The sequence below is a fragment of the Trematomus bernacchii genome, unplaced genomic scaffold, assembly GCF_902827165.1.
Source record: "Trematomus bernacchii unplaced genomic scaffold, fTreBer1.1, whole genome shotgun sequence".
Classification (NCBI taxonomy): Eukaryota; Metazoa; Chordata; class Actinopteri; order Perciformes; family Nototheniidae; genus Trematomus; species Trematomus bernacchii.
In genome coordinates, this window is record NW_022987973.1 from 15432745 (window position 1) to 15444398 (window position 11654).

At 41.3% G+C, this 11654-nt stretch overlaps 1 protein-coding gene across 1 annotated transcript in view; it reads right to left on the reverse strand.

Annotated features, from left to right (window-relative positions):
* Positions 1 to 203: 203 nt before the first annotated feature.
* The window catches only part of LOC117471585 (SHC-transforming protein 3-like), a 12141-nt gene continuing 690 nt past the window's right edge, over positions 204 to 11654 (reverse strand). The window contains exons 2-15 of the mRNA XM_034116697.1: positions 11229 to 11370; positions 10945 to 11041; positions 10300 to 10847; positions 7847 to 7917; positions 5890 to 5950; positions 5596 to 5715; positions 5429 to 5479; positions 3362 to 3413; positions 3135 to 3261; positions 2515 to 2710; positions 1985 to 2057; positions 1199 to 1295; positions 940 to 1087; positions 204 to 847 (exon numbers count right to left, since the gene is read on the reverse strand). Of these exons, the coding sequence (XP_033972588.1) occupies positions 704 to 847; positions 940 to 1087; positions 1199 to 1295; positions 1985 to 2057; positions 2515 to 2710; positions 3135 to 3261; positions 3362 to 3413; positions 5429 to 5479; positions 5596 to 5715; positions 5890 to 5950; positions 7847 to 7917; positions 10300 to 10847; positions 10945 to 10996 (1740 nt within the window). The 5' untranslated portion in view covers positions 10997 to 11041; positions 11229 to 11370 and the 3' untranslated portion in view covers positions 204 to 703. The remainder of the gene's footprint in view (positions 848 to 939; positions 1088 to 1198; positions 1296 to 1984; positions 2058 to 2514; positions 2711 to 3134; positions 3262 to 3361; positions 3414 to 5428; positions 5480 to 5595; positions 5716 to 5889; positions 5951 to 7846; positions 7918 to 10299; positions 10848 to 10944; positions 11042 to 11228; positions 11371 to 11654) is intronic.

Below are 11654 nucleotides of genomic sequence, written 5' to 3' on the forward strand. Positions count from 1 at the left end.
TCTGAAAGGAAATGTACAAAAACCAGTCTGCTGAGGCAGTTTAAGATTCTTACCCTGAAGTTGCTGTGTAGTTTTTGTATGATGTCTTTACTGCTAGCACCACACTGTCGTGAAACATGCAGATTTTTGCATTGCATTACTTATTGTATATTTGCCTTATTTTCTCCAACAAAAGTGCAAATCGGTTTCTGTACATTCTGGTTACAAAGCGATTTTTATTTAGAATGTAAAAAACACGTTAAATCAAAAGTCAAGCATGGGAAATGGGAACACAAAGCAATAACACATACAAAACAAACTAACACAAGACAAGTTCAGCATGTCAGAAAAAGATTCGGAAAGTCTGCCAACATTCTGGTAATTTCCTCCCGACACCAGTGACTGTGACTGTGCTTAGACTTTGAGTAAACACAAACAGATTCAGCCTGAGAGAGAGAGAGACAGGATGTTCTGCAGACCAGCGGCTGTTCACAACACAGGGCGAGGCACAGTGTGCACAAGTGAAGAATTTACTCAAATGTTCAGGAAATCAAACAATACTTTAATGACAAAAAAATATAATATTTTGGGAAGTGATGTCACATGTTGATTTTTTTTTAAGTTGATAAAAGTGATGAAAGCTGTGGAAACTTTTTTTTGGCTTTGGCCCAATGTTCCTCCACTTCAAAACCGTTGACTTCTACTAATGTATGCATGTGACTGTCTATGAAAGTGCATGTGAGTGTCTTTGCAGGATTGGCTCTTTCAGGCACAGCTCACTGTTTCCAGAGATGATTGGCATCTGGTTCTCCATGTGGAAACGCACCAGGTGACCAACACTCAGAAACACCTGATCACGGGTCCGCACCTGCTCACACAAAGACAACAAGGTCAAACATTAGGGCCAGCTGCTACTCGCCTCTCCTCATGCTGTGTGTGTTTGAACATCACAACTCTGACCTGTCCGTGTGGATCGACCAGCAGCAGGTGCCGCACGGTGGCTCCCTCCATCCCGCTGAGGACATACTGACCAGAGGCAGAGCTGCTCTCTCTGACCAGGAAGTCCCCACTGCAGGTGAGAAGCCCCTCCGCCTGCTCTCTGCCTAACCTGGGATGAAGAACAGAAGAGTTACTGAGAAAGGAATAGGGAGATATATACGCTAGCAGACAGACACATTGAGTTGTAATTCACTGGTGGAGGAGCATGTTGATAACCCACCTGCCGTGGAACCAGCCTTCTTCCTGGAACAGGTCCTGGATCCGTGTCCCAGAGAGAGCGGCACACTGTTCATCACCGACCTCAGGTACCAGTGAGTCTGATGGAGTATAACAAGGAAAAACACAAACAAGAATAAGTTGGTTTTACAAAGTATGAACAAGGATTAAATCTTGGTTTATAATTATTTTTGCACCAAATATTTAGCGTTATAAAAATTGGTCTTTCTTTATATCTGATTTGACTCAATACTGCTGGTATAAGTATTACCACTATTAAGTACCCAACTCAAAATGGAAGTTGATGTGTTTTAATGGATGCCTTTAGATATTAATCTGAGTGAGTACTTTCAGGAAAAAAAGGTAGACTAAACGTAGTTGAGTTTCGTGTTTGAACCACTGCAGTCTCAATGTTAGAGCTGCTATCTTGGGAGTAAAGAAAGCTTGCTGGCCCCATCCTTTATTCTGGTCTGTACTTTTTCCCATTGTGGTTTAATCTAATATTACTGGTTTCCTAATTTTATTTTATGTATAATCTTTTTGAATGGTGCATAAACAAAACAGTTATGACCTTTTAACAATAGCACAATGAAAAGATGGGGGAAAGAAATGGGCTGATGTGAACTTGATCAGATACATAACAAACTTATTAAATTCACACATGTAATTAATTCATAAGCGTTTATTAAGAAATTATAAAATAAACTTTCGCATGCAAAAAGTTCCAATGTATGTCTTTACACACATTCACAAACATCATATAATTTAACTTGGAATGGCAGAGTTTTACCTGCAGGTGGAGCTGGAGCTCCTCCTGTGATGGAGCAGTTCTCATACAGTGAAACAGGCTGAGCAGAACAAACCTGCAACAGCAATACATGAGTCATACACACAAGACAGATGTGTGTGTGTGTGTGTGTGTGTGTGTGTGTGTGTGTGTGTGTGTGTGTGTGTGTGTGTGTGCGTGCGTGCGTGCGTGCGTGCGTGCGTGCGTGCGTGCGTGCGTGCGTGCGTGCGTGAGTGTGTGATGGCTTAAAGGTTAGAGACGTGTGATCATGTCCTGAATGTCGCTGACTTAATTGCCAAAATAGCACAATAATTCTGGGAAGTTATTACCAACAGCCGAGGTGACCTTGAACAGGGCCTTTTAAACTCAGATGCTTCAGCAATTTATTTTGAAATGTGAAATTGTCTTTGGTTGAATTAATTTGCCATAAAAAATGAATTATGCTGTCCACAAAATAAAGATATGATATGGTTGGACTTGATCAGATCGAACTGCTGAGAACTGAGTAGACCATCCTCGTGTTGAACTCTTACCCTCTGTATTTCGGATGGATCTTGTTTATTCTCCTCCCTTGTGATGCGCAGGTCCTCTATCCCGCCAGTGGGTGGCGTCTTTCCTGGGATCACATTGTAGTAGTCAGAGTGCTCCCTGACTTCACCTTCCTGCTTGGCCTTCTGGTCTGTTATCGTGTCCTCTGGAGCACAGTTTGAAAATATCCTCACTGCTGACCTGCACACAGAAAGTCACATCATGAAGACATGCTGAGTCTGTAAACAGCATCAAAAAACCTTTCAAAACCACCACAGGCGACCCTCTAATCCATCGATACCGGCTTGCATTCACTGTACACAGACTGTGGTTTATTTGTAATTGTATGTGTTTCTTCTTTCTGAATATTTTCTGGTGTTTTGTGAGATCTTGTGTTTTGACATTGAGGGCCACCGTAGTTTATGTATTTTTCTCCTCTCTGTGTATACATGTAAAAAAAGACACACAAGAAATCACAGCCTCTATAAAAGGAAGGCATGTTTGATAGAGAAGGGTTTTGAGGTCCGGTCCTAAGGTGGCCCTCAAGGTAAAAAAAACAAAGTAATTCCATAAAACAAGTACATTAACATACCAATAATACAGCTACAATAGACAAATGGATAACCTGGGATTGTTGGAAAGGAGCGATGGCCCGTTGCTGAGAAGTTGGCGGAATCGAGCCTCAAAGGCCTGACCGATGCTGTTGATAACCTCGCCGGCACGACCCCGCGGACACTCCAGGATGTGACATGCTGACGGGGGGGTAAAAGGAGAGATGTGAGAAGTTCAGAGAAGCCAGAGAGTCAAATGGAAGCTAAGCTCATCATTATAGAAAAATAAACCATCTCTTACCTCTCTTATTGACAAGGTCTTTGGCCACATAAGCAATGTAATCTGCCATGTCCTATCATAAAAGAAAGAGAAAAATATAAGTGAGACATAAAGCAAGACTATGTGACGTTTGCCAAACAGTGGCCGCAAATGACAACCATGAGATGATAAAATAAACATAGTGAATACATACATTTTAACAGTAGCACAAGTAGATCAAATAATAATAAAGTCAAACTCTAATTAAATAATTCCACAGCAGTGTCTGTTTAAAGTTTGCTAACATTAGCTAACATTATAGTCACTATACGGTTCAGAACAAGTTAAGCTGCAGCAGCCCCTGAGTGTATTGAATTAAGTAAGGATTCCTTTTATTGCACATAAATTGAACTTTCCATTTGTAACGGTAAGAATGTGGTTCATAAATTACATAACTCACTTTAAAGGTATTTGCTGTATTTTTCAGTATGTGCACAAGGTCACTCATAAACCTCCTGACTGTCTTATTATGTGGTACGGTTTCTAACCTGTACGCCTGGATCAGTAATCAGCCTTTGGATTCATGATTCCTTCTTTATATAATCATTGGAAAACAGCAGACGTATTCAGTTAATGGTCATGTGTATGTTTTCCCTGTTTAATTAAATCACTCCCCATCAGTGGTTCTCTGATACTAATACAAGAGCAGAGTCAGCTGAATATGTTTCACCATAAAGCCTCTGTGGCAGATTGATTTTAATTCACCCTCATATCTTCTATGTGTCCTAGCCAATGGAGCTGAGGCTTAGAGCACACTACAAGATTATTTTAGCTAATTAATTAAACTGCAAACTATAATCCTTTCCGTAGCTTCGCTGGTCTTGTGTTTCCGAGAGAGAAACTGCATTTCCTATTCCCTGAAAAACGTTGGCCAGCGCAACGTCGCAGTATGCAAATAGCAATGAAATATTACAGTGTGTACCCAACTTTTGAATTCACTGTTTGTTTAAAAATGAAAAGCTTAGTTTATGGACACGAACCAAATCACAAATAACAGTTTTTTGTCAGTCAAGCAGTTTATCAAGCAGGGTTTGACCTAGACTGCATTAACAACTGACATGTCCTGCTGGCTGTTCAGACATCAACACTGCTGCATTGATTTTTTTTTCACTCAGGAGGAATAACCTACATTCTGTATTATGGAAATCATTTGGGCATGGAGGGAAAGAGAAGGAAAATAGATATATATATATAGATAGATATGGCGAGGTGTAAAGATGGTGAAAGTGCATACCAAGAGCTTTCTTGATATGTTAGCATGTTAGCATAGTTAGGCCAAATCCTAAGAATTATTATTATCCAATCAGAGATGGATATGTACCCTAACAGTACTACATTTCATCCTGTGATATTCTGTCAATTGAATGTAATCTATTTATAATATACAATAAAATGTCTGTAAGGCAAAGCACAATGAAACCATAATGAAACATGGGGGAAACTTCTACATTATAGAGGAGCCACATCACAGAAAATGTATTATAAGGCAAGTTTAGTGCTACATTGACAAGTTCAAACAATGAAGTTGCATGGAAAGATTGCAAACAAATCAATACAAGCTTTTACATGTATTTATGTATCAATTGTTTGAATCAAATGAAAGGCTTAAGCTGTTTCACATTCTGTTGCACAGTCATCATGAGCAATTATATTTGTGCAAAAATAATTTCAATACTTAAAAACGATGTACTCGCATCTGTTTTTATATTGCAGTCATATAGTATGTACTCCTAATACACCTTTAAGGCTCTCTAAACGTTAAGGTTATCCTAAAGTCGTAAGGATTTGATAAAAAGCTTTTATTCTGAAGTTTGTGTCCAACATTTCAGTTCCAGGGTCTTGATAAATACTTGCCTTGTACCACCAATTCAAAGTTGATTAAAAGATTCAAGAGTTGGGGATGGGAAATAATTCAATCCACCACAAATAGCAGCAAACCAAGCGGTAATCAAGCCAAATCTAATTATTTACTGTGTGTATGTGTGTTTGTTTCCTTTTTTGCTCATAAACAAGTTTGTACATGTGCAAGATTAGAAAAATTAACCGTACCGGATCTCCTCCTGAGGCGAATGAAATGGCCTGCATGGGGTGGTGGGCAATCTTCGAAGAAAGAGAAGAGAGAGAAAAAACAGGGCAAAATTATTATTATTTTAATAATCTATGTCTTAATAAAAAGAGAATGTGAAAGTTTACATTTTCTTTGTTGAAGCAGTCACCTGTAAGGAGGAGGCAGCGATTAGGGTAACACTGTCTGTGGACACAGTGAGGATGATCCTGCTACCTGAAAACTGCAGGTTGATCTGACCCAGAAGAGCAGACAGTCCCTTGCAGACAGGCTGATGATGACAGAAATCTGTTATTCTAGTTCTGTCTGTGTTGATTGCAGTGTGTGTGTGTGTGTGTGTGTGTGTGTGTGTGTGTGTGTGTGTGTGTGTGTGTGTGTGTGTGTGTGTGTGTGTGTGTGTGTGTGTGTGTGTGTGTGTGGGTGTGGGTGTGTGTGTGCGCCTTACTCTTTTGGTTTTCACTGCTGTCTTGGCGGATGTCCGCTCACACAGTCTGCTGATTGCCTCCCTGCACCCACACACACAAACAAACATGTACACACACACACACACACACACACACACACACACACACACACACACACACACACACACACACACACACACACACACACACACACACACACACACACACACACACACACACACACACACACACACACACACACACAGAGACACCTTTGTAAATATGTTATCCGGTGCGACCGGCTGACATGTGACTAGCATGTGAGAATATGAGATAAAGAAAACTGCATCACAAGAAGCTCAGCTACAGTATATCAGAGAAATGAAAACACAATGAATTTCAAGACTTTTACTTTGGTATTGTTACTACTGTTTTCTTAGATAAAGGATCTGAGTAAGTCTTCCACCACGGCTTGTACTGCTTTACAGAGAATTAATGCAGTTTTTTAACGTTGTTTATTTAAAGGGGACCTATCATGCAAAATGCACTTTTGTACGTCTTTTATCCATGAATATGTGTCCCCGGTGTTCCAGGGAACTCACCAAGTGTCAGAAAACACAACCCTCTCTATTTTCCTCCATACCCAAATCTCTAAAAAAGGGGCTGCAACGGATCTGATAAAAACTGATCCAGATTTGAACACTGTCCTGACGTCAGGACGGTGGCGCTACGGCTTTTGGGCCAACTCCACCAATCAGGAGGAGACAGCCACGGCCATTGCCATTCGAAAGCGCTGGAGACGCTGCAGTACATATGCCAGGCGTATGGACTTATTTCCATAACAAGCTTGAAATACACCCTTCCTATTCCTCCTTATTTTAATCGATCTGAAGCTTCTGTTTTAAGGGATGAGCTGCCAACACTCACAGAATCTGCCCTTGCAAAAACAGGGCTAAAAAAGTGCAAATTGAGCGAAATGAGGCATGGCTAAAATGCATGATCTGTTTGGTATTTTGAAGGGGAAAAAAAGTATAAATATGCCTTATATAGGTATGGTCCTACACTATATTATTAAAATATAGCATGATAGGTCCACTTTAAGTTATTTATGATTTAAATGTTCGCTAATAAACATACACAAATTGATAAAGACTGAAGTACCCAGCAATCTCAGAGGTATGTCATTGGTCGATAACAATTCCGATTCTTTCTAAGGTGAAAGCAGAAATACATTAATGTAAGCATACTCCATTAATCCTGCATTCAAAATACACAAGTATTATCAGCAAGATGTAGCCATTGGCTGTTTAAATAAAGCTATAGCTATCAGAGAACTGACACTTGGGTCAGCGAGGCCAAACCATACAAACACCACATTCACTCTGAAGCAACACCCCGTTATCTAGGAAGTATACTTTTCATTCCAGGAATTGCCTTTCGCCTTGAAAGCGAATTGTATATAATGGATTACGGTATTTACCCCCGTCCCTCTCTCTCTTAATAAGACTATGAGAGATCATTAGGAGGAAATTCATCTAATTGGATTTTCTGCCACATCATTCAGCAGTGTTGTTGTGAACAGACCTAGCTGTGTCCTTCGGCGTTTTGGCATCCTGCACAAGTATGTCAATATTAAATGATGAAGAGAAAGCCCCGGTTTATGGAAAATTAAACATTTAATTTGATTTCCCGCTTTGAAACATGTTTTCAAATGAACCACACAATATATTTCTGAAAAGAGTTTCCTCTTCTTCATTTTTTAATTTGTATTATTGCATAGTTTTACTCCATAATCATGTCAGCAATTACATGTATGGATGTGTGTGTGCAACTGTGCATTGTCATTTGTGTGTGTGTGTGTGTGTGTGTGTGTGTGTGTGTGTGTGTGTGTGTGTGTGTGTGTGTGTGTGTGTGTGTGTGTGTGTGTGTGTGTGTGCGTGTGCGTGTGCGTGTGCGTGTGTGTGTGTGTGTGTGTTTGGTAGTGGAAGAACCTCCTACCGTGTGACTTTCATTCTCGTATCAAAGTCGAGGGTTCTCATGGACTGGGTCACCTCCACACTGCCCATGTACTGGAAAACACAACCGAACACACAAAGTTACTCAGTGATTACAGTGTAAAATAAAACACGTAGTGACAGCCATAAATAAATCTCATGTGGGCAATGCTTCCGTCCTGTTCCTCCTCAATTTAAGTATCATTAAAACATGTGAAGATGAAGAAGTGGGACAGGCTGTTGTCTGCCATTCAAACTTTACTCTCCGGTCCTACTTTATGATCCTAGAGCTGCTGTGATTGATACGGTGCTGCACTTGATTCTGGGCTATAACTATAACTCAAGCAGTGCACATGTTTGTTTTTTATGAACTTCCTGATAACCTCAACAATCCAAATTGATTAACTGATTAACTGACTGCTTAAGGAGCAGTACACTTTCAGTCTTTGATCAAAGGTTTAGGGATCACTTTGGCTGCACTTTCAACTAAGGAATAGAAACAATCTCACTAAAGTAAGCAAAGGTACGGCATGTCATGCATTTGTTTTCTCTCTTTTAACTGCATAATAAATTAATAAAATAAAACAAAAAACAAGCGTACAGGACTTTAGTGTTAGGATCAGCATGCTCATACGAGCGCAGGAGCGATGGTAACATACTGATGTTTACAGTAGATGATTTAACGTTCACTGTCTAATTTATCACGTTAGCTATTCTAAGATTTGTCCATTAGAACAAATACAATAATAAAATACAACTACAGCAGAGACTGAATTTCATTCGTTTTTTTGGGATTTGGTCATAAATCAAAGTATTGGACAAATTAATGAAGCCGCTCAATACAAAATAAGGGGGTCACCGAAGTAGTTACCATCCCCCCTGAGGGGGACATATATGTCAAACCATTTCATGCTAAACCGTCCAATAGTTGAGGAGAACTTTAACGAAAAACCTTACGATAGCACAAAATGACATGGTATTATGATTTATCAGAAATCAACCAAAGGCAGGATAAGGAAACCTTTGACATGCTAGTTGTTATAGAGGACAAATGTTTAGAATCCGGACTCAGAACAATTAATCTGCAGCAAATACATCCAACATTTTTCAATACATAACAATTAACTAAAAAACTAAAATGTTACCTTTGTGGTGCTAAATAAATCAGGAGATCAGTGACCTCATCCTCGGAGGACCACTACTTTTTTGTTTGTACTTTGTGTTTTGTGCTAATCTTTCTTATATATTTCTGAGATATTTCATTCTGGGCCAAAGTGGTGGACACACTACCATCATGTGACGTCACTAGCATGACTACAGAGATGTATTCTGTGTGTAGATATGAGAGTGGCCTTTTCCCTGTGATTTCTAAAATAATTCACAAGTTGTACTTCTGCACATTTGGGACATCTTGACATGTAGTTTATACAACCAGACAACATTTAGGCCACATGCTTGGATGCACTTTAGCCAGGCCCACTTCTATTGGCCATGAGCTCTAGCAGAGCAGACGCCATAGGCTGGAGGCAGGATGAGTAAATCCACTGATGAAGACCAGACTTAAATCAATACATGTGTGTGTGTGTGTGTGTGTGTGTGTGTGTGTGTGTGTGTGTGTGTGTGTGTGTGTGTGTGTGTGTGTGTGTGTGTGTGTGTGTGTGTGTGTGTGTGTGTGTGTGTGTGTGTGTGGGGTGAGTGGGTGAGTGGGTGGGAGTGTGTAATGTGTGTGTGTGCTTGTTTATAAAGGACAATCAAACAGTCCATTCTCATTTCCATCAGTGGTCAGCTCCTAATCACCCATGCGGACACACCTCCGGTTCTAGGACAGCTTGGGCTCAGCTGATACCGGATACACACACACACACACACACACACACACACACACACACACACACACACACACACACACACACACACACACACACACACACACACACACACACACACACACACACACACACACACACACACACACACACACACACACACACACACACACACACAGTAGCAAAGCAAATCCAGAGAGGAGCAGAGAGCCAGGATGAGTCACTACTGCCAACACAGGAAGCTCTTTCTGAGAGGGAGGGGATGAATGTACGAAAGTGAGTGTGATGGTGTGGATGGAGCACAGGGAGACAGAGTGCGTCTATTTGTGTGTGCGTGTGTGTGTCCTGTGCTCACATGAATGTGTTTGTGTTAGCACTATATGGAATTAAACTGCGTACCTGCCTTAACCATCCAGTGAGACCCTGGATACGAGGTTAGCTGCACTTTATGCACAGTAAAGATAAGTTTGACACAAATTATATTGTATTTTAGATATAACACATTTTGAAGTCACATGCATATTAGTCTGGTGAGTAACATCCCACACACAGTCTTCTACACAATAAGATTTGGATTAGTCCAGAGCAGAGTGAATTCATGCACTGTTAATAGTTATTATGTGATAAGTACCTTGATGTGATGGTGAACCACTCTGTTTGCCGTCCCCACCGCTGTACAGTCCTCTCCTGCAGAGGATGTCTTCATATGGGACAGACCGTCTCTGTGATGTGAGCAAGGAGGACAGCCAGGGGTCCAGGAGAGACTGTCCATCTGATGCAGCGTGATTGGTCTTTTTGTGCAGCTGAGGGCAGAGCGAGTCTGGCCATCCGATAGGGGCACATTGACTGAATGTTGGAAACAAAATCTCTGGTTAGGCCCTGAGCCCCACTCTGCTCTGGACAAGGGTGTGTCATCAGTGGTTCTGTCCCGGGCTCTGTTTGCCTGTCCCCTCAGGCCCTGCAGGGAAATAGGACTCTGCAATCGGATGCTAGCCACACGGGGGATGAAGTCCCTCAGTGTGGACGGGCCGTGGTGTGTAGGCGTCCCAGGATCCAGCTGGGCAAAGTCAGAGTCTAAGCAAATGTCCCTCTTTAGGGGGAGCATTCTTTGGGGCCGGTCCTCGAGAGACGTCAGTGAATCGTTGCGCAGACGACTGTATTTGGTGCGCTTCAGCATGCCTGTAAAAGATGAAAAAGAAAGTGTGACAATAAGGTATGAAGCACAGTGATTCTCATTGTACAGATTATGCATTTAGTGATACAAGTGAGGAGCTACCTGGTAAAAGTTCTTTCTGTGATTTGAACCTGGGTAAGCTTTGCTCTCTCATACTCAGGAAACTGGAAAAAGGAGAGCACTAGGACAAATAGAAATCCTGCCAAGAATTAGATACAAAATCATTACAGTAGAATAACACACGGATTGACCTGATAACTTAGATTTGACTAGCAGCAAAAAGTAAAAGGCTTTAGGTTGATTTTTTTTTGGTTGAAAAAGGTTTTTAGCTGCTGGCGTTCTCCGTCCTCGGATAAATACTGTACATTACGGAAGATTCAACTCACCAGACTAGGGATGTCCTGTGTAGTCTAGAGTCCAGTCTGCTCTGCTGTAGTCATGCTGAGTACCGTCCCATCATCATGACCCACACACTTCCAGCCCTGCTTCACCTGTACATCAACTTTCCTCCCCTCTGTATTTTTCTTCCTGAGGAGCAGCAGAATTGTGCAGCTTTTATGAATGAACTTTTCTCTTTTTTTTATGAATGAGAGGCTCTCGCTCACTTCCTCTGTCTCTCTCTATGACGGTGCATGCAGATGAATATGTGAATGGAGCGGTGAACGGATTGACAGACGGCCCCTAAGGCTCTTTGCCCCTCCCTCACCCATAAACTACCATCCAATCACAGGCGGGTAGGGTGACTCATGCTGTACACACACACACACATACACACTTTTACACTGAGGCAGAGCCAATACAGTACATGAGTG